Genomic DNA, 23,902 nt, shown 5'->3' with positions numbered 1-23,902 from the left:
AACTTCCTGTGGCTCTATAGTAATTAAAAAAAAATTAAAAACCAGAGGAAAGAGACAATGCAAGGAAAAGAAAACTTACATACAGACATACAATTGAGATTCTCGGAGATAAGTACTAAATCCATGTAAAAAGAGTAAAATGCTATTTAAAAGGAGCAATAATGGACAATAAAAGCTGTATGGTCAAAATAAAAAACTAGAAAAGTTGGAATAACAAGTTAAGGAACTCACAAAGAACTGTAGAAGACAGAAAGATGAAAAACAGGAGAAAAAAATAGTAGTTGTTTTTAGAAAAGAGAAAAATTGGAGAATTTATCAAAAATAATACAAGAAATTTACTAGAACTAATGGATTCATATCTTTTAACTGAAAGGACCTACCAAATATTAAGCACAGTAGGTGAGGGGGAAAAGAAAGATCAATGAAAAGACTAAATTTCATAACAGCACTGATAAAGGTAAAGTCCTAAAAGCTTCCAGAGTGAAAAATAAAACAGGTCAAACAGATCCAATATAAAAAAAATCAGGCATGAGATTGGTATCACCTTTTCAACAGCAGTGCTATAAACTAAAAGCCTTCAAAGTTCTGGGGAAAATTATTCCCAATCTAAAACTGAAACCTTGCAAATTTATTAATTACATGTGAGGATGGAAAGAAATGCATTTTCACATACTTGAAGACTCTAAAAATGTCTCTCTCATACATTCTTTCTGAGGAATTTATAGCAGAATGTGCTCCAGCAAAATAAGAGGGTAATGCAAGAAAAAGGGAAAGACACAGAATCTAGGAAATTGGTGGTCCAAGCCCAGAGGGTAAGGAAGTACGCCCATGGTTGACAGTTTATAGAAGGTCTAGGGGTGGGGATCAGAACAAACTGAAGGACAACAGCTTTGAGAAGAAGACTCCAGGAAAAGAAAAAAAAAAAAAAAAATCAATCAATCAATCATCTATCTGCCTGCCTACCTGCCCATTCATCTATCCTAGTGATATATAAGTAGATAAACTATATTGAAGCACACAGGAAATATTGTTTGATAGGTGACAGATTTTGAACACTTGTTAAAAATTATAACAAAAGTTCAGAGAAATCTAAGCAATTGAGAAAAGAATTCTAAAAAACAAAGGATTGCATAAGAAAGAAAAAGTGTATTTATTTCATCTAGCATAGAACAGTATGTCCATGGTCAAGAGAAATACAGACTTCATTTAACCAAACTTTTGCACAACTACATGTTTTTTATTTACATCTTTAATTGAAATAAAATTCACATTAAAAAAATTCATTGTTTTAATTATTTTAAAGTATATAACCCAGTGGTTTTTATTCAATTCATATGTTGTACAACCATCACTACTAATTGCAGAACATTCTGTCACCGAAAAAGAAACCTTATACACGTTAAGCAGTCACTCCCCATCTCCTTCTACCCCTGACCCCTGGCAACTACTAATCTACCTGGTCTCTATAGATTTGTCTATTCTAGATATTTCACATAAATGAATTCATACAATATTAGTCTTTTGTGTCTGACGTCTTGGCACAATGTTTCCAAGGTTCAATTTTATTGTAGCATAGATTGGTACTCCATTCGTTTTCACAGCTGAATAATATTCCATTGCATGGGTATACCACATTTTGTTTTGCCATTCATCAGCTGGTTGGGTTGTTTCTACTTTCCAACCCTTATGAAAATGATATATGAACACCTGCGTACAAATTTTTGGGTGAACATGCTTTCATTTCTCTTGGGTATATACCTAGGAGTGAAATTGCTGAGTCACATGTAACTCTATGTTTAACTTTTTGAGTAACTATCAGTTTCCACAGCAGCTGCACCATTTTGGAGTCCCACCAGCAATGTATGAGGGCGCCAATTTCCCCACATCTTTGCCAATACTTGTATTTTTTTATTATACCCATCCTTTACTGTGTGAATTAGTATCTCATTGTGGTTTTGTTTTGTATTTCCCTAATTAAAAATGTTGTGCTTATTGGCCATTTGTAAACCTTTGTTTGGAAAAATATCTATTTAAGTCCTTTGCTCATTTTTTAGTTGGGTTGTTTATCTTTTTATTGTCAAATTGTAATAGTTCTTTATATATTCTGGACATTAGGACCTTATCAGATATATGATTCATAAATATCTTTCACCCATTCTATAGACTATATTTTTACATTCTTAATAGGGTCATTTGATACCATATGATTCCTGATTCTTTGCATATATTGGACTTGTTTAATATGTCTTTCTGGAAGCTTTTAGGATGTTCTGAAATTTACTCATTTGGATAGGTCCTCATGGTTAGGACTGTTAGGTCTCATATATAGCCAAAGGGCTATACATCCTCTTCTACCATAGCCAGTAATCAATAAGAAAGATCTAAAACTGATACAGAAATGGTGTTGGAGGACTCAAAAGTTGGAAAATTTTAGTTTAAGGAAATAGTTTGATAAGCCTAAGAAGTAAATGCATGTGGAAAAGCTGTTGTTTCAGGATCTGCAGGCCCTGACCCCAGGAAATCTCTGCAATTGATCTTTGTGCTCCACAAGAGACAAACTACCTCCTGCCTGGGGCATAGCTGGAGATATCCTCACCATTGTGTTCTGGGGAGAGACAAACTACCGCCCAGGGTGAGAATGCTACAGTTTTGGGGTTTTTTTTCCCCCTAATTTTCCCTGAATTCCAAGCCCCTCACCATACTTCGTTCTTTGTTATAAAAAGGATGGCCTGGAAAGAAATGTAGGACGGTCAGTTAGGGTACAAACCTGCCGTCTTCTCAGATCCCTGGCCACCTGAATAAAGCACACATAAAGATTCAATCCCTGTTTCTGATTATTGGGTCTGGTACGTGACAGGCAGACCAAACACTAGTTTTTCCAGTTTCAATGGTGATAACGGCATAAATTTTGGAAATATGGAAGTAAGTACTGGGGACAAGTTGAGGATTACCACTTATGAAGGGTAGGGAAGAACGTGACAGAGGCCTTCTTTTAAGACCTTCAGTATTATCTTCCTTAAAGAATAAGTGGGATTTGAGAGGAACAAAATTAATTACACTTAGTTTTCCAGTTTTTAAGTGTATGAGTGTGTGACCACTTACCCTCTGGAATACTATTCTCTGACCAACCACTGCCACCATCACTTCCTCTCTAGCCCCACCCCCATTACACTGCGGTTCCCTAGCTTTGCACTTACTACCAACTTACTGAGTACTAAATGCTGTTAAGTTATGATGAATTTCAATTAACAACAAGGAACAAAACAATTCAACTAAACAATTTTTGAAGACTGAGATTTAGGTGGAAGCAAGTTGTTTTCACATCCTCCCTGTAGAGCTCACATGACCCCTTTCACTTGTAGTTAACTAATCTGCTGGTATTGAGAATAACTTATCCTCCTCTTAAAATTCTTCTTTTGTAAATTTTAGAGTATTTTTTTCCACCTTTTATGAAGCAGGGAGAACTTACCCTGACTCTCTCCATCTGAGTGCCAAATGGGTATAACAACTCAAATAGGATGAGGCCTAAAGAAAAGATGTCCACTTTATGAGAGTAGTTGTTTCCATGAATCTGAAATTCCATATAAAGAAGAAATATTAGAAAAATATTAACAGAGATAATACAATTGATACTATGGTACTGAATATAACTGATAATATGACATTGGTGAATTCCAAAGTTGACTTAGTCACTTCGAAGGTTTAAATGTAATTGTAGCTATGAAAATGTTAGCAAAGAGTTAATTTTGCAAGCCTCTTTTCTTCAACTCACTACAGCAGGAGTAATTAAACGACTCAACATCACAGAAGGAAAGCCCAGGAACAAGCTCTGAGATATGCATCAGTGAAATAGGCCTGGCAGAAACCTGGAGCCTTGCAATGCTAAAAACAGTTTGTGGGAGCCAATGAAAGCTGCTCAACTACCCCTGCGGTGAAGTTTTTCAAAGTAAACACTATCTAAAGCAGATCTCTCATTTCTAATCATCTTAGCCCTCACCCATTTTTATGAGAAAATCTTCATTACTTCAAACCACTAATCAACTGTGGTTAGCCCTCATTATGGCACTTAATTATGGACCCCTTTGCACTCTTAGTTGTAGTTTTCATGTACATATTTCCTGTTCTTCACAACTAGAGATGAAGTCCTGGAGGGAAGGGACCTGCTTCTTTTATATTCCCACCACCCAGCACTGGGCTAAGTATAGACAAGACCTTCAATAAATGCTTATTTGTTAAAATAAACAGATAAATTACAACCCAAATACTCTTACACAAAGCCTCATTCAAATTAAAAGTGATCTTGGTGAAGATCACTTGGTGAAAAGGTAGAACTCTTTTATTTGTGGAAACTACTTTAGGCACATAACTTGACATCTGGGAAAACTAAAGAAGAGTGTCACTTTGGAACACACCACACCAGCATTTCTTCATGGGGGCACAAGTAGTAGCCGGGATGACAAACTCTCCACAACCTTCTAAACAGCTCTTGATACCTGTCTCCCTCGTTGCTCCCACAAGCCACCTGCCTCTGTACTATGGAATATAGAATATCAGATGGAAAGTCATCTTAAAGTCAGCATCACTGCATCACCTTCCTCTCTTCCCTTACTTCTTATCTCTGGTTTACAGGGAGGGTACAGTGATGAAACGGACACCCTCATACAATATTTGGAGAATATAAACTAACATACCCTCATAAAAAGGAACTGGCAATGTTTACTCCCACTTGGTGACCCTAATTTATTTCACTCACAGTAGGGTAGATGGAAATGTGGACAGAAATTTGTGCACAGGGGTAGTTATCTAAGTGATATTCCCAATGGCAAAAGTTACAAGTGACTAAAATGTCCAAAACAAAGAGTGAATGAACTGTTTAACAGAGAGAATATGATATAGCCAAAAAGGTTTTATAAGAACATTAATACTGTAAAAAATGCTTACTTTTAATATTACATCCAAAAATTTACACACTAGAATCCCATTTTGTTTTCCAAAATAAAGTACATATAAAAATATTATAAGATGTGTATGTGTTTGTGTATTTCATAAAAGGAAATAAGTAACCACTGTGAATGGGGTAAGAGTTTTAGTAAGTAATTTTTAGTTTTCTTTATATATTCCTTTAGTTTCTATACTCCCTGCAAAGATAATAGATTAGCATATAATTAGGGGAAAAAGCATTATTAAATACATTTTAAAACAAATATAGCTTCATGAACTCATGTAAAAATAAGAAATTAAACATCAAGGAAGAGGGCAGAATATAATATGCGCTTTCAGAATTTCATCTAAAAGTTGATTGTTTTAGCATTGTGTAATCCTAGAATGTGGGCTGTATTTCCCGGGAATTATACCAAGAACAAAGTGTGGTCTCTGTTCATTTTCTCCTAGAAGGATAAGAAAATTAAGAGCTTTGATAAAAAATATTTTAAAACAATGCCTTAGTGTAGCTTCTGAGGCTTGGGTAAGACAATTCATACAGCCAAAGTGTTTTGAGAGATTTTTAAAAGTGACATTTTATAAAGTGATAGTTTCCGTATTTAAGAATACTGAAGAGTAAGAAAGTTTATTAAGGGAATTAAGATTGTCTATTTTTAACTACTTGATTTTAACTATCATACACTGCCATGACAAAATTTCCATAGGTATCGTTAATTTTCTAGTATCTTCAATGATTACAAATATGGCATCACTTGTCATCACTCTTCCTTTCTTAGATGGTGAATTTTACCTCCAACAAATACATACACGTGTGTACAAACACACACAAACATACACATCAGCCACAAGCCAAAATACAGTCAGCACAGCAGTATGTGTGGTGGCCATGACTGCCCACCTGATATTTACCTTTTCACTGATACTCACATTCATTCTTTCACCAAACATTTATGCTGAATTCTACGCATTGCTTTAGGCATTGGGATTAAAAATAAAAGAAAAAAAAATAGAAAGAAAGAAAAGGAGGTAGGCCCTCTTCTGATAGTTTATTATTTTTTATTATTTTAAAGAGGAAGCAAAATACTTCCTTTTAGAGAATTAAAAATGCTATGAGAAGATTAAACAGTATAACATAGATCCTGACAGGGAGTGGAGGGAGAATCATCTATTTCACACAGGGCTGGGGGAGCTGGGGACTCCATCCAGCAAGTCCTTCAAACACACATGCATCCAGGTAGTCATTCCTAGTTTGTTGTCACAATACTTAAAGTGTGAAGGTATATTTCCATCCTCTTGAATAATGGTGAATCAAAAAAATAATGCTATTCAATATAGTTTAATATCAATTCTGATAGATGCCTATGTAGAGAAATTGGAACACAGAGAAAAGTCCAAAATACTATTCAAGGCTTCTACACAGAAGCAGTGACTGTTGATATTTTATGGCTCTTACTTCCTGCTTTTTTTCATATGGGTATAAATACATATTTACATTACTTTGATATTTCATACAGTTTTAATTTCTCCTGTTACCAGGATACGTATATACCATTTGACTAGGCTGATTCAATTGCTTGAGCCAATAGATTTATTTTTCTATTCAAGCCAGTTTGGATATTTTTGGTTGCAAATGATCTACTATATATAATAAATCTCTTATAAATTATAATCTCTGCCACATTTATCATTTTTAATTTCTAAATTTGTGATTTTTCCCTTTTAAGTGGATTTGCTAGGGAGGGTTATCTTTTTCATTTAAAATTTAAAATCTACCATAATGTGGTTGTTTCACTGATTCACCAGTATGAGTTCTTGTTCCTGTTTAACATCCTGCAGCTTCCTGCCTCCTACCAAGCAGAATGCTAAATCACTTACACAGTAATGTGATGTGCTTATATAATGAAAACCTTTCAAATTCATTTATCTCCAAATAGAATGTTGATAGCTTTCCGTGAATTTCACTATTTTTTCTTTTTTTAATATATATTCTATTGTTTATGCTATTACAGTTGTCTCATTTTTCTCTCACCTTTATTCCCCTCTGCCCTGCACCCCTGTCCCACCAGCATTCCTCTCACCCCTTAGATCATGTCCATGGGTCTACATGTAAGTTCTTGGCTTCTCCATTTCCTATACTATTCTTAACCTCCCCTTGCCTATTTTGTACCTACTCTTTATGCTGCTTATTCCCTGTACCTTTCCCCCCATTTTCCCCTCCCTGTCACCTCTGTTTTCCATTTCTGCGATTCTGTTCCTGTTCTAGTTGTTTGCTTAGTTTGTTTTTGTTATTTAGGTTCAGTTGTTGATAGTTGTGAGTTTGTTATCACTTTGATGTTCATAGTTTCTGATCTTCATCATTTTCTTAGATAAGTCCCTTTAACATTTCATATAGTGTGGGCTTGGTGATGACGAACTCCTTTAACTTGACTGTATCTGGAAAGCACTTTATCTGGCCTTCCATTCTAAATAATATCTTTCCTGGGTAGAGCAATCTTGGATGTAGGTCCTTGCCTTTCATGACTTTGAATACTTCTTTATAGCACCTTCTTGCCTGCAAGGTTTCTTTTGAGATATCAGCTGAGAGTCTTATGGGTACTCCTTTGTAGGTAACTCTCTCTCTCTCTTGCTGCTTTTAAGTTTCTCTCCTTATCTTTAATCTTGAGTAATGTAATTATGATGTGTCTTGGTGTGTGCTTCCTTGGGTCCAACTTCTTTGGGACTCTCTGAGCTTCCTGGATCTCCTAGAAGTCCATCTCCTTCACCAGACTGGGAAAGTTCCCCTTCACTATTTTTTTCAAGTAAGTTTTCAATTTCTTGCTCTTCCTCTTCTCCTTTTGGCACCCCTATGATTCAGATGTTGGAATGCTAAAGTTGTCCCAGAAGTTCCTAAGCCTCTCCTCATTTTTTAAAATTCTTATTACTTCATTTTGTTCTGGTTGAATGTTTATCTCTTCCTGCTGCTCCCAATCATTGATTTGAGTCCCAGTTTCTTTCCCTTTACTAATGTTCCCTGTATATATTTCTTTACTTTCACTTTGCATGTCCTTCACTTTTTCTTCCATTTTACGACCATACTCAACCAATTCTGTGAGCATCCTGATTACCAGTGTTTTGAACTCTTCATCTGATAGGTTGGCTATCTGTTCATCACTTAGTTCTATTTTTGGAGCTTTGATCTGTTCCTTCATTTGGGCCATATGTCTTTGCCTCAGTGCACCTGTTATGTTGCAAGGGGTGGAGCCTTAGGTATTCACCAGGGAGTGGCAAGCCAGGTTGCTGCGTTGTGACACTGTCTCTGGAGGAGGGGTCTGAGAGAGAACAATGCTGCTTGCTTGGCTCCCTGCCAGCTTTCAGTTACTTCCCCTGTTACCTACAAGCAAACTGGGCCCTTCTAGTGCTGATTCCTGGGTGGCTGGGTATGTGTATGTTCTAGGACCCTCTGGGTCTCTCTCAGGAACTCTCCTGTGAGGCTGGGAGGTTCTCCCACTGCTGCTACTCCCACAGGTATTTACAGCCAGAGGTTTTGGGGCTTTCTATTCCTGCACTGGAACCCTGGATTGCATGGTCTGTCTTGTTCCCCAGCTGTCTCATGCTTTATCTCACACAAATGTGGGACCACCTGGACTGCTAGCCACCGCCTCAACCTGCCTGGTCCTCCAGCTGCCACCTTGGCTTGCGTTGTCTCCACCCTGGCAGCCTGTCTCTGCTTCTCCTACCAATCTGGATGAATGTTTCTTCTGTAGCCCCTTGGTTGTCAGACTTCCATACAGTTTGATTTTCTGGCAGTCCAGTTATTTTTTGTTTTTAAATTTGCTGTTGTCCTTCTTTTGGTTGTGCTGAACTTCAACACTTTTTCATTTCTTTTTTTTTATTGCTTAATTTAATTAATTAAGAGAGAGAAAGAAAGGGATAGAGAGAAACATCAGTTTGTTGTTCCACTTATTTATGCATTCCTTGGTTGATTCTGCTTTGTGACCTGATGGGTGATTGAACCTATGACCTTGGAATACCAGGATGATGCTCAACTGAGCTACCTGGCCAGGGCCTCTTTCATTGTTTTCTTAATACTCTGCATGAGAATTTTTATTTTATCATTCACCCAATAGTTACTTAGGAGGGTGTTTTAAATTTCCACTAGCCAAAAGAAACAAAGACCTAAAATCAAAACAAACCACTATCATCTTTTTTTAATTGCAATGTGATTATAGCAAAACATTCACCAGTCTACTTTCAAATACACTCAGGTTCCTTTGTGATCTGGAAGTCTGAAATGAAAGTATATCTTATTTTAATTTACTTTTCAATAAATGCTCAAATACTGACTACAAATAAGGCCTACTGTATTTTTCATCTAGCTTCCCTGGATGGGTAAAAGATCCATTCAAAGTGCAGAATGGCCCATGCCAGTGTGACTCACTTTGTTGGAGTGTCATCCTGTACACCAAAAGGTTGGGGGTTTTGATTCCCAATCAGGGCACATACCTATATTGTGGCCTCAGTCCCCAGTCCGGGCATGTACGGGAGGCAACCAATCGATGTTTCTCTCTCACATCGATGTTTCTCTAAGTTCAGTAAGCATATTAAACTTTTTTAAAATTTAAAAAAGTGCTAAATGAATTAAGGATATTAAACTAATAAAGTAGAAAATATTTAATGATATGGTTTTAGATTACACAGGGCAAATGACTTTTAAGAAATTATCACTTAACTGAGTTTCAATGCACAAAGAAGAATACCCATAATTACATGAAAATTCTATTAAAATATTCCTCCCTTTCCAACTACATATCTATGTGAGGTTAGATTTTCTTCACACAAAATAACAGACTCCAATAAACTGAATAAAAAGTCAATATGGAAATCTAGGTCTTTTAAGTCAAATGTTAAAGAGATTTGTAAAAATGCAAATGAATGCTACTGTCACCAATTTTTTGGGGGAAAGGGATATTTATCATAAAAATATCTTTAGGATGAGATAGGTTTAATATTGTTATTCATTGAGTAAAATTTTATAGATTTTTCAGTTTCACTCTCTAAAATGGCAAATATTGATAAATAAAATCCCATAAGAAAACTCTTGGGTTCTCAAGCATGTTTACAAATCTAAATAGGTACCAGGACTACAAAGTTTGAGAATGGCTGATGTAAGCATAGATAGGCTTGTGAATATCATTAGCTTGGTGGTGGGTGGGCATGCTGCTCTGAAACTCCCAGGATACCCTGCTCCCACCACTCTTCAAGTCTCTGTCCTGTTCGGTTGGAGACTAAACATCCCATGAGGCAAGATAGTCCAGCCTATCCACCTTTATTTCCTGCCATAGTACATTCTTGAAGTTGCCTGTGAATTATTATAGAGGGCAGCTCAGTACATATTTCTGACTCTAGCTGGCTTGGGAACTGTGTTCCTACACAGTTTATACAGGTGAACTGGAGTTAAGTTTAGGAAAGGGCATTCAAATTCTCTTTATAAATTTCTGGTTGTTGTCAGGTCCTGGTTCAGAGGGTGGGCCTAATTTATGAATTGTGAGTGTTGTTTTAATTCATACCAATTCAAGCTGTAGAAACCGTCCCCTAGCTGTGTTGCCTGTGCAACACTACTACCAGTTTTCATACTTTTCAAATTTTATTTTATTAGATATTTTAAGTAGAACATAGATGGAGATTCATGGGGGATATCTGGCTTGCTGTCATGCTAACTAAAAGTCTATTCGTAATTAGGATGGAAAACAAAACTACCTCACCTGCTCTGGGCTCATATACAGTTTGGTCCCCACTTGTCCTGTGTGTCTTGCATATGCTGGCATTGGGGTCAGAACCATCTGCTCTTCCTCATCTTGGTCCATTGCTGTCACTAATCCAAAGTCTCCAACCTTGACCACGTCGTCCACTGTAAAGAATATGTTGGAAGGCTGGAAAAAAATAAAACAGACAAAATGAATATGTACAGAAAAGGAGAACAAGTGAAGGGGATTTATTAAAATAACAGAAAATAAATACAAGAAACTAGATATTCTCAAGCATGTTTCCCTCTAAAATGCGCTAACATGAAAATAAAAACAGTCCTTTCATGCTAGACAAGTATTGTTGAGTAAAGAAAAGGGAAGGGTAGCAGAGGGAGTTAGAATTTACATTTAGCCATTTGGATCATGAGTTAGCAAAATAGCATTTCAACCCTTAGAGATTCACATTACCTAGGGCCCAGGGTACTTAACGCTCAATCCTATCATTCTATATATTCTCCCTCTGTCCAGCTTCTCTACACTTATGACTGAAACCATGATTACAGTAGTAATAAAGATAATAGCAAATGCATATATACCACTTAAAATAAGCCAGGAGCCATTCTAAGCTGTTTACTACTATTAACTCACAACCCTATTAGTTCTATTAGTCTTCATTTTACAGATGTGAAAATGGAGGCCCAGAGAAGTTCAGTAAATGGCCCAGTATTAGCCAGGTAGTAGTAGGTGCTGGAGCAGGGATTCAAACTCAGACAGTCTGACTCCAGGAGAAAAGGATGTCTGCTGCCTTACCACAGGTCCAGCAGTGAATGTAGTTCATGCCCTATGGTAGCTAATTGCTACTATTTGACAAATGAATGAAACAGACTGATATTCAGGTTTATGTCTGAGAGGGAAAAGTAGGCTATCAAGGAGAATAAGAGCTCATAACTGCAATCTTTTGCTGTCTCTTCCAATATCTGTATGCTCCCATGTATTCTAAGACCTCTGTCCTGAGTTATAAACTCTCATATGCAACTGCTTAAAAGATATAGCTAAATAAATTTCTCATGGGCCCCTTAAACTCAAAGTCCTTTACATGAAATATTATCTTTCCTCAGAGCCTACTCTAACCTCTGCTAACATAATCACCATTCATAGCCCCTAAGGAAAAAGAAAGCCATTTACCTCATGAAATTGAATTGCATCAGGCTTCAAATTCTGCCAAATAACATTTTATTCGCAAACTCCAAAATGTCACCATACAATTTTGTCTAATAAAGTTACTGCACATAACCAAAGTCTATAGTAATAACCTCCTGCTCTCCCACAAATAACGTTACATGACAGACAAAAATAAACCATGCTGCCTTAAATTTCACCGTTCCTCTGCCTCCCATAATCTGGTGTTATTTACTGAACACTGTAATAGACTTTTAAAATTATTTATTTTTAATTTTTAGGCTCTCCAGCATCTGTCCCCCTGTACTTTCACCAGAAGTATCCTGATTTGACTTTGGCAACTCTCTTCTTACCCAACTGTGCAGCAACCCCATGGTTCCATATACTGAGGTTGCATAAAACAATCAGCATAATCCCATCCCCAGGTCAGGACACTGGTTTAGGGAAAAGTTATGTGTCCTTGGCTTATCAATTAGAAAACTCAGGGATTCTGGTCAATAGTAGGGGAAAGAGATACGTTTCTCCTCTACCCCCTACCTCATCACTCCAAACACTTCAAATGCATAGCCCTGGGAGATTCAGTCAAGATGGTGGCATAAGCAGAAATGTTTCACCTCTTTGCACAACCACATCAAAATTACAACTAAAAGATAGAACAAGCATCACTCAGGAACGTTAGAAATTGAGGGGAATGGAAGTATGACAACTATGGAATTAAAGAAACTACATCAATCCAGACTGGTAGGAGAGGCACAGAAGCAGAAAGGACTGGTCCCACACCCACGTGGATAAGAATTTGGGAGGGATATCTTGGGAATGAGGAATTCCATGCTAAGCCCCCCAGTCCGGGATTTCAGTGCCAGGAAAGTCAGTCCACACAACTTCTGGCTATGAACACCAGCAGAGATTGAGTCAGTGGAAGAAACGGCTGGAGCCCCAGGCAGTTCCTCTTAAAGAACTTGTACATGGACTCACCTACTCAGATTCACTCCTTCTGGGCTCAAGCACTGGGGTAGCAGGTGGAAAGGCACCAGTGGTATACAGGGAGGAACTGAAGTGTCTGGCATCAAGGTGAGCAGAGGCCATTGTCCCTTTGCTAAACCCTCCCCCCACAGAGCTAGTAAGCTGGTGCCATATATGAGACTCCATCAACTTGGCTAACACTGTTTGACCTGCCTTGGAGATCCTCAGAGGCTCTGCCCCACTCAACTTACCGCCCTCCCAAGCTGCTTCTCCATAAGAATGGCTGGTCTTGGCTCCTAAATCTTATCAAACAAGCAACATTTGGCTTCAGTGAGCCCTAGCAGCAGCCAGATTAGAGTCACAGCTTGGCTTAAGCCCAGCACAAATAGCAGCCATCTCAGTCTGCTTTATAGCTCAGGCATGGTGGCCCTAGGCAAAACACAGGTAGGGGGCCACCCTCACACTGGCCTATGACACCCAGGGAATCCCAGGGCCAGCACAACCAGTGGACAACTACAGACCATGTTGGAGCACCATCGCCCTGCCCCTGCACAGCTGATCCTCCACAGAGGGTGGAGGTTGGTGGTTTGTGGTCACAGCTGGTCTTTGCAGCTGACTGGCCTGGGTAAATCACCCCCATTGAACTGCCAACAGCAACCAAGGGTCTACAAGAAGGTGTACTCAGCCCACATAAAGGGTACACCTTGAGCACCCAGCTTGGGGGATAGGGGAGGCTGTGCCACTGGACCCTATAGGACATCCACTACATTAGGCCACTACCTAGACATGGGGTCAAACCAGCTCTGCCTAATACATTGAAACAAACACAGGGAGGCTGCCAAAACAAGACGACAAAGAAACATGGTCCAAAATGAAGAACAGATCAAAACTCCAGAAAAAGAGCTATATGAAATGGAGATAAGCAATCTATTCGATACAGAGTTCAAAACATTCATTATAAGGATGTTCAAGGAACTTAGTGAGGACCTCAGCAGCATAAAAAAGACCCAGTCAGAAAAGAAGGATATGCTAATTGAAATAAAGAACAATTTAGAGGGAAACAAGAGTAGAATGGATTAAGTCAAGAATCAAGTCAATGATTTGGAACATAAGGAAGCAAAAAACAACCATACAGAACATGAAGAAAAAAGAATTAAAAAAAATGAGGATAGTGTAAACAGCCTCAGGGACAACTTTAAGAGGTCCAACATTCTCATCATAGGAGTACCAGGGGGAGAAAAGAGCAAGAAATTGGAAATCTATTTGAAAAAATCGTGACAGCAAACTTCCCTAATTTGGTGTAGGAAATAGACATACAAGTCCAGGAAACACAAAGAATCCCAATTATGATGGATGCAAACAGGCCCACTCCAAGACACATCTTTATTAAAAGGCCAAAGATTAAAGATAAAGAGAAACTATTAAAAGCAGCAAGAGAAAGTAGTTAGTTACCAGATGGTTGCAAGATGGGCGGGGGGAGGGGGAGAATGTGTCAAGAGGTGAGGGTATTAAGAAGTATAAATAGGTGGTTACAGATTAGCCCTGGGGATGTAAAGTACAGTATTGAAAATGCAGTAGTCAAAGAATTCATACACATGACCCATGGACAAGAACAAAAGTAAGGGGATTACCTGAAGGAGTAGGTGGCACCGGGTGGAAGTGGGCAAAAGGGCAAAAATCAGGACAACTGTAATAGCATAATCAATAAAACATAATGCTTAAAAAATGTGTAGCCCTTGAGAATAGCTACAGTCCTGAGGTTGTGAAGGGAGAGCCTGCCTGAATTAGATGTAGATGGAAACTAGAATAGGGCAAGGGGTGGAGAGATCACATTTTGGCCACGTCAATTTGATCTCAGATGAAGCTTTACTTGAATCTTGGACAGTTCAGCTACATGGGCCAACAAAATTTTCTTTCAGATTAAATTATTAAAAATGGTTTTGGTTGTGAACAAGAGAGTATTCAAAATAAAATTATATGAGCATATAGAATGTATCAGGCATTGTGCTAAGGATATAATAGGTGAACAAACAGACATGGCTCCTTCCCCTGGAGAAACCCAGGGACAGATAATATAACTGTGATGAGGATTATGAAGGCAAAACATCAGGCTCTATGAGGACACTGTATATTTAAGAAATTGAGAAAAACCCAGTGCAGATTGAGTGAAGAAGAGATTATAATTACGTCTGAAGAATCAGGGGCCACAGAGTGGTGATGAGAAAAAAATACGACCAAAATATAAAAAAAGAGGGAGCGCCTAGAAGGTTTAGCATTGAGCTCAAAGACTTCGGTCAGAATGGAGAGAATGCATAGCTTTTTGGACTGGGAATAAAAATCTTGGGGGCATTTTTTTCTGGTTCACTAGAAATGTTTAAACAGAGTATCTTTACAAAAGAAAAAGTTTTTGATATCTAGAAAACTAAAGGGAACATTAATTTCTTGAAATAATTTTGGTGCATAGAGAAATATAAGAGATATCTTTAGACAATATTGTAGCATTAAACAAATATTCACCAATATCTCATTTACACTGTAAAATCAACAGAATATTCAAAATTAGTAAGGACATAAGGACTTGCCTTTCAACTTGGCATTCTGGGTGTACAGGAAGTGTAAATACAAGAAAAATGTGTTATCAGGTAACTAATTCCAACCAAATGATAAACCTGCACAATATTCCAACAGCCAGCACTCTTATCAAGTTAGTGATATCTGGCCTGTTGGAAGTTGTCTTCTCCCTTCCAACCAAAATCAGTCTCTGAAGTTCTCATTCAGAGCGGAATAATTCCTGGCAATCATTTTTGTCAAAAATCACTGAAGCATAGTGATTAGACATAATTTAACAACAATTAGTTTGGAAAATAGGAATTATTTCTAATTAGTGTCCTTGTTATTCCAAACCCTTAAAATATATTCATGGATTTAAAAAACTCACTGGTGACTTTAAGAAGAAAAGTACTCATCCAAATAGCTACTTTGGTGACTGAAACAAATTTGTGGTTATGTAAAACAAAATTGAAAATACTTAAAATGAGTCCAAGTCTATCAAGAATTTAAGTGACATCCATGAGAAAAATATTTATGTATTCACTATACATCTATGTTTACTATGATGATCACTATGAGCATATGGAATATGGCAAAAAGTTAAATGAAAGTTCATATACTTATTTTAGAAGCACATACTGAAGAAATACTGTACGTTTTAGTAAGAATCTTATGTAATTTAGTATATCGCATTGCCACAATATTCAATATTTCAATATTAAATATTGAAATACTGAAATATTAAATGTCAAATATTTCAATATTGAATATAGAATCAAAGGTTTTAGAGTTGCAAACAATCATCCGGCTAACCAGTTAGTCACCTTTTATCATCCAGCTTCCCACCTCCTTCCGCAAAACCTAAACAGTTCAACAGGTGCAAAAACAATGGAATTTGCCCTAATTCAGAGCTAGCTAATGAAGGAACCTGTGTCTCTCCTTCCGCTTGGGTCCTTTTCAATGTGCTAGTTCAGGACCCTATGAGAACCTGTCCCAGGGTTACTCAAAGCCGTAAGAAAATGGTATGTTTGGATTTTACTAAGACTTTTTTTCTTTAGGTGTTGGAAACCATCTCACCTGGTTTCAGGGACTGTAGCTTCACCAACAGATGAGAGGGCCCCAAAGTTGGAGCTGAGCAAGGAGGCCTTGGGAAAACAGGCCACTGAGGGGACAAAACCTGTACCCCTGGCAGGGTGCAGCCCCTGCCTCCCTTACATCACCCTGCTTGGCCCTGGAGGATGACTGGTTAGTCAATGATGGGTAAGACCCTCTTGATGGCAAGGGCAACCTAAGACGGGCACAGTCACATAGGGGCCATCAGGAAAGGCCTTGAGGGACACGGCAAAAGAGCAAAAGATCCTCACCCCTCAGTTTTGTCATGGCTGGAGTTCTCATTCTATCTGAAAGAAGTCTCCTTATCTCTTGGCTGCTCTTCTCCACCCACCTGACTCAGGCTTGAAACAATACTAAAGGCAGGTACAGCCCTACACTGGATCGGGCAGTTCCTGGGGGCAATTAGGCCTGGAAAAGGGATGCATTAAATCCTATGAAACTTACTTTGCTAAGAATGCCCTTGAGTTAATGAGTACTAATGTTTGGGGTCAAGCATAGAATGTGATCAGTTTCCCAGGTTTCAGGGCCAAATGGGCACCATCTTGACTACCAGACCCCAACTTAAGGCAAATCTCTGTGTTCCTTCAATTGTTATCTATGATCTCTGTTTTCTGTAAACATAGCCTTTTGACATTGATAGATGAGCTTTGCCTGCATGCTGTATAGCCCTGGGCATACCGTTCTCAATAAAAGCCACTGCAAGAGAAGGGCTCAGGGCATTCTCCACTAGAGGGAATTGCCACCCTCTTTTCCTGGCAGACCGGGAAGTGTCTGGAACAACTTATTTTCACCATGTGTGGCAACCCAGGGGGACTCTGAGGGAACAGGGTACCCCCATCATCTGGCGCCCAACGTGGGGCCCCCCACATTTAGGAGAATGAGAATACTTTTAACTGTAAAATGGGCATAAGAACACTATAGAGAATTCACAATTTGCCTGAGGTTTTTAAGTAATGAGATTTCTTATTTTTGCAGCAGATCTCTTCAGGCTACTTTCCCAGATCTCTGCTCCTGATCCCTTCCTTCTTTCTCCTCTACTCTTATGAGTACTTTTATTAAAACCTGAGAAATATTGCAAGTATTCACAAAATGTCAGCTTGTGACCCATGGGTGATATTCCGTAAGTACCAACCTTGAGGTCTCTGTGCATGAGTCCCTTACTGTGCAGGAACTCCACTGCCTCTGCAATCTGCAGGAAGATGTGCAGGCATGCACCTCTCTCCCTGTCCGCCATGCTGCACCGGCTGTTCATCCAGTCCTTGAGGTTTTCTTTCCTGCACAGCTGCATCTGAATGTAAAGATACACTTTTGGTGAACTGGGCTGGAGTTGGTCTGCAGTATTTTTAGTGAGATCTAGACTTAAAGTGGTTGGTCTTGGAAGAGAAATAGACAAAGTAGGTTCTGAAGATTTGCTACTGGAATGCTTGGTAGCAATCAGTTTATTAGCATAATGGTTGCCAAAGTGCAGTTGGTTGGTTTTGGGGTCTTCTTTACTGGATGCATTATCACAGCCTGAATCTTCAAACACTATTGAAGAGGAGGTTCTCTCCCTTGATCCTACATAAGGAGAAGCTTCTGAAGGACAAAGTTCAAAGGAGTGTCCTTCATCACTACCATCCATAGTACCATCTTCCACATCACAGTCTGTAAGGCAACTGTCCTGGAGGTTGTATACTGCACCCATTGACTCACTGATGTCGTCATGGTCTGGTCCTGAAAATTCCAGTGGAGAGAAGTGGTTCTCAGATGAACTTGTGTGACCACAGGAAATCCCTACTGAAAAAGATCTCCTTCTTTGTGGCAAAGGAGCTATGATTTCAATATGCTCCTTTGTAGAGAAAGGATCCATTCTGCATATTTTAACTGATGGTGCATCCACTGGACTAGGAGAGCTAAGTGGCCAATCTGTGCTAAAAGTGGGAGAAATACAAAAGGATGAGAGTAAATATGTGTTGATTAAATTATGTGAACTACACCCTTTGTTTTAAAGTTTCAACTACAATAAAGCCAGTTACCAAAACACAAATGGACAGATTAAAATAAAAACATATGAGACAAAGAACACCACATGCCATCCATTCCCTCTAAAAACTTAATTTAAAACTTTAATTTATATTTGGAACCATTATCTGGGAGTGTCACACAAGGGCAGCCAAGGCCTTTATGTGAAACACAAAGCACTGAAGGAAAACCAAGGACAGGACCCCTTGTGTCTCTGACTCTGAAGCCCTGTCCAAATTAGGGCAGAAGCTCACAGGGCCTGGAGACAAGAGGCCACTTCACTTGATCACTCCATGGTCTGGCTGTTGGCTGAGTCTCTAACACTTGTCACTGTAACAAATGCTGTGTTTTATACTTTAAGGCAAGAATTTTACTTCAGCTGATTAATAAATAGTCTATTTGCAACTTGTTTCCTTTTTGTTCTTATTTAGTAGTTTTTAAAAGGCCCTCCCTCCTATAGCACAGAATATTTAATATAGGAATTATCTTCAGATTGTTTAAATTTATATATTTTTAACTGTAATAGTTGGAAAAACTACTTTAAAAAGGAGTTGTATATTGTTAATTACTAAGAAATTGAATAAACATTTAAAAATATGTAGACAGAAGCCTACAATATCTCTTATTGAGAAAAGCCACTGTAAACCCCCACAGTGAATTACAATTCATAGAGCCTTATCTATTAAAAATTTTAAAATTCATGATCTGGATCAATGATGTCAGTCACACTGCAGTGTAAAAGGACCTCCAGGTCTCTTTCCTTGAAGTTACAATAAGATGGACAGCTGTAACTTAACAAATGATCGACTGATTCTCTGCCCATGCAGAAACACATCTGAGAGATCCACACATTGTGACATCTGAAGGTGGCGGGCTTACCAGGTAAACAGGGGAGACAGGCTAGGGAAGGACAGAGACAGGAGTCAGACCCAATCAGGCACTTGCCACGGCCCCAGCTAATGAAACACTAGTGAAAGGTTAGGGGGAGAACTCCTACTGGGCAAACTGAAAAGGCAGAGACAGCAACCGGGGTACACATTTAGGCTGAGACCAGGATCAGGGGCCGAGAAGCAGTGCAAAGGGTAGCAGCAATCCAAAACTCACACAGGATTCCACAGATGCAAGAACATGTCCACCCCATCTTCTTCTGACATGCCTGGCAGTAGAATCCTTTCTCAGCAGATCACAAATGGTCAGGAAAAACTTATCAGCCTAAGTAGTCTATACTCAACACAGCTAAACCTCCTAAAAAGAAAAAAGCTTATAGACACCTGAACCTGTTTGCCCCCACTCACCCTATCTCCCACACATCCAGTGGACCTTGATAGCATCTGTATCAATTCAGAGCAGCTCTGCCTATAGCTTCTGGCTACAGGAATGTGACAATGGGAACACACGGGCCAAGAGACCCTTAGAGACCCACCACATCCCATTACCATGGTGGTGCCCAGAGAACCAAGCAACTGAGGGGTCATAAGGGCAATGTCCACCTGCTAGGTGATATGGGGCATTTTCCATGGCTAATATGGCACTACCCTACAGATATCCTGAAAGACCCCGCAGTGCAGTTAAGAAAAAATAAAAACTTGTGCTTCAGCACCACCTACTGTAGAACACCTGCTAAACTGTAGAGTTAAATACTTACAAAAAAAAAAAAAAATTAATTCCTACAAATGCCCAGGGAGGAAAATAATCTATCAAACACAACAAATAACCAAGGTAACAAGGGAGTTCAGAAAAAAAAGTTTCCATAAAATAAACTTAAAGACATGGAAGGCTGTGATTTAAATCACAGAGAATTCAAGAATGCAGTTCTGAAAAACTGAGATACAAGAAAACTCGGAAAAGCAATTCAAAGAGCTCAGAAATAAAACCAACAAACAAAAGGAGTACTTCAGCAAAGAAACCAAAACTATAAAAAAGAACCACAAAGAAATTTTGGAGCTAAGAACTTCATAAAAATCTAGAACTGAGACACATACATAAAAAAAGGGGGGGCTGGAGAGCAGAGGACAAAAATCACAGAATACCAACAAACTAAAATAACAGACAGAAACACAAGGGTTAAAAAAAAACAATGGAGACACAGAATTACCAGAAAACAAAATATAAAATGGAGTAGGAAATCCTCATATATCAATAATTACCCTAAATGGAAGTGGACTGAACACACCAATTAAAAGGCACAGAGAAGGGATGAATTAAAAAAAAAAAACAAAAAAAAACTATATGCTGCTTTTAGGAGACACATCTAAGCTGCAAAGACATATAAACCCAAAGGGTACAAGATGATATTCCAAGCAAATGGTATCCAGAGAAAAGCAAGCATAGCCATACTTGTATCAGAAAAAATAGACTTCAAGATAAAAAAAGGTAACAAGCGACAAACACAAATATTTTATAATAATAAAGGGAACAAATACATCAAGAAAATGTAACACTTATTAATATATATGCACTCAACCCGGGAGCACCAAGATACATAAAGCAACTGCTAAGAGAATTAAAAGGAGAAACTGACAAAAATACAATTATAGTAGGGGACCTAAATACCCCATTGATGGCAGTGAATAGATCATCCAAACAGAAAATCAATAAAAAAAACAGCCTTAAATGACACATTAGACCAATGAACATCAATATTTACAGAGCTTTTCATCCCAGAACAACAGAATATACAGTCTTCTCTAGTGCACATGGAATATTCTCAAGGATAGACTATATATTGGGGCTCAAAACTAGCCTCAACAAATTTATGAAGACTGACATTATACCAAGCATATTTTCTGATAACAATCTGAAACTGGAAATCAACTGCAAGAAAGAAAAAAACTGGTAAAACCACAAATATGTGGTGATTTAACAACATGTTACTAAATAACAACTGGGTCAAAGACACAAAAGAGATCAATAGATACGCGGAGACAAATGAGCAAGACAACACAAAATGTAAAAATTTGGGGAATGCAGCAAAAGCACTAATGAGAGGGTAGTTTATAGCACTATATGCCTACCTTAAGAAACAAGAAAAAACTCAAATAAAAAGCCTAACACTTCACCTTAAAGAAATAGAAAAACAAATGAAGCCGGAAGTCAGTAGAAGGAAGGAAAGAAATATAAATTAGAGCAGAATTAAATGAAGCAGAGAACAAAAAAAGAAAGAAAAAAATAATGCAACAAAGAACGAATCTTTGAAGATTAATAAAAATCAACAAATCTCTGGCTTGACTCCTTAAGGAAAAAAGAAAAAAACTCAAATAAACAAAATCAGAAATGAAAGAGAAGTTATGAAATGAACACCACAGAAATACAAAAGACTATTACAAGAATACTATGAAAGGCTATAAGCCACCAAATTCAGTAACCTAGAAAAAATGGACAAGTCCTTGGAAATATATAAACTTCCTAGACTGACCCATGAAGAACTGGAAAATGTAAATAGATTGGTCAACAGTAAGGAAATTGAAACAGTCATAAAAAACCTCCCAAAAGTAAAAATCCAGGACCAGAAGGCTTCACTAGTGAATTCAACCAAATATTCAAAGAAGACTTAATAACTATCCATTTCAAACTTTTCCAAAAAAAATTGAAGAAGAAGCAATAAATTCTAACTCATTACCCTAATACCAAACATTTCCCTAATACCAAAACTTGGCAAGAAACACACACACACACACACACACACACACACACACACACACACACACACAAAACTGTATCTCTGATGAATACAGATACAAACATCCTGAACAAAACATTAGCTAATCAAATACAACAACAGATTAAAAGGATCATACATCACAATCAAGCGGGGTTCATTCAGAGGCATAAGGATGGTTTAACATATGCAAAAGATTAATGTGATAAACCACATTAACAAAACAAAGGATAAAAATCATATGATCATATGAACAGACACATAAAAAGCATCTGACAAGATACAACATTTATTTATGATCAAAACACTTGATAATGTGGGTACAGAGAAAGTATCTCAACATAATAAAGTGCATATATGAAAAACCCTCAGATAATATCAATCCTCAATGGTGAAAAACTGAAAGCTTCTCCTCTAAAACCAGGAACAAGACAATGATGCAGACTCTCACCACTGTATTCAACAGCATACTGGAAGTCCTAGCCAGAGCAATCAGGCAAGAGAAAAAAATTAAAGATATCCAAGTTGGAAATGAAGAAGTGAAACTGCCACTTTCTGCAGATGACATGATTCTGAATATAGAGAATGCTAAAAATACCACCAAAAATGTATTAGAAACAATAAACAAATACAGTAAAGTGGCAGAATACAAAATCAATGTACAATAATCTGTTGCGTTCTTATATACCAAAACATTTTTTAGGAAAAGAAATGAACAAAACTTCCATTTGCAATCACAACAAAAATGGTAAAATACCGAGGAATAAACTTAACAAAAGATGTGAAGGATCTATATACTGAGAAGTAAAAGACCTTGTGGAAAGAAACCGAAGACAACAAAGAAATCAGAAGATATGCCATGTTACAGATTGGAAGAATCAAAATAGTTAAAATGACCTTATTACCTAAAGCAATATATAGACTTAATGCAATTACCATCAAAATCCCAACAACATTTTTCAAAAAAAATTGAAAAACGTCATCAAATTTGTATGGAACCACAAAAATTCCCAAGTGGCAAAAGAAATCCTGAAGAAGAAAAAGAACAAAACTGGGGGTATCACACTTCTTGACTTCAAATTATACTACAAAGCTACAACAATCAAAACAGTACGGTATTGGCAGAAAACAGTTACACAAGCCAATGGAACAGAATTGAGAGCCCCGAAGTAAATCCACATGTATATGCAACTAATTTTCAACAAAGGAACCAAAAAGAGACATTGGAGAAAAGAGTCTCTTCAATAACTGGTGTTGGGAAAATTAGAAAGCCACATGCAAAAGAATGAAACTAGACTGCTACTTTACACCAAACATAAATATTTACTCAAAATGACTTAAAGACTTAATAACTGAAACAATAGAAGACATAGAAGAAAACATATATACTAAATTTATAGATCTTCGCCTCAGAGAAGATTTTATCAACTTGACCCCAAAAGCAAAGGAAGTAAAAAAATAAATAAGTAAATAAATGAATGGCACTGCATCAAACTAAAAAGCCTCTGCACAGCAAAAGAAACCATCAACAAAACAAAAAGGCATCCAACTTAACAGGAGAATATATTTGCGAACAATACCTCCAATAGGGGGCTAATATTCAAAATACATAAAGAACTCATAAAACTCAACACCAAACAAACAAGCAATTCAATCTAAAAAAATGGGCAAAGGACCTGAACAGACATTTCTCCTAAGAAGACATACAAATGGCCAACAGATATATGAAAAGATGCTCAACTTCACTAGCTATAAGGAAAATTCAAATCAAAGC

The 23,902-nt window shown here is 37.7% G+C and overlaps 1 protein-coding gene across 1 annotated transcript in view; it reads right to left on the bottom strand.

Annotated features, from left to right (window-relative positions):
- EIF2AK3 (eukaryotic translation initiation factor 2 alpha kinase 3) overlaps positions 1 to 23,902 on the bottom strand; it is an 86,355-nt gene that overhangs the window by 5,596 nt on the left and 56,857 nt on the right. The window contains 3 exon segments of the mRNA XM_054591994.1: positions 3,470 to 3,571; positions 10,683 to 10,850; positions 17,602 to 18,379. Coding sequence (XP_054447969.1) covers positions 3,470 to 3,571; positions 10,683 to 10,850; positions 17,602 to 18,379 — 1,048 coding nt within the window.

This window comes from Pteronotus mesoamericanus, unplaced genomic scaffold, assembly GCF_021234165.1.
Source record: "Pteronotus mesoamericanus isolate MK-2021 breed Mesoamerican mustached bat unplaced genomic scaffold, CSHL_Meso_final scaffold_31, whole genome shotgun sequence".
NCBI classification, from domain to species: Eukaryota; Metazoa; Chordata; class Mammalia; order Chiroptera; family Mormoopidae; genus Pteronotus; species Pteronotus mesoamericanus.
This window is presented reverse-complemented; position numbering and strand designations above follow the sequence as displayed.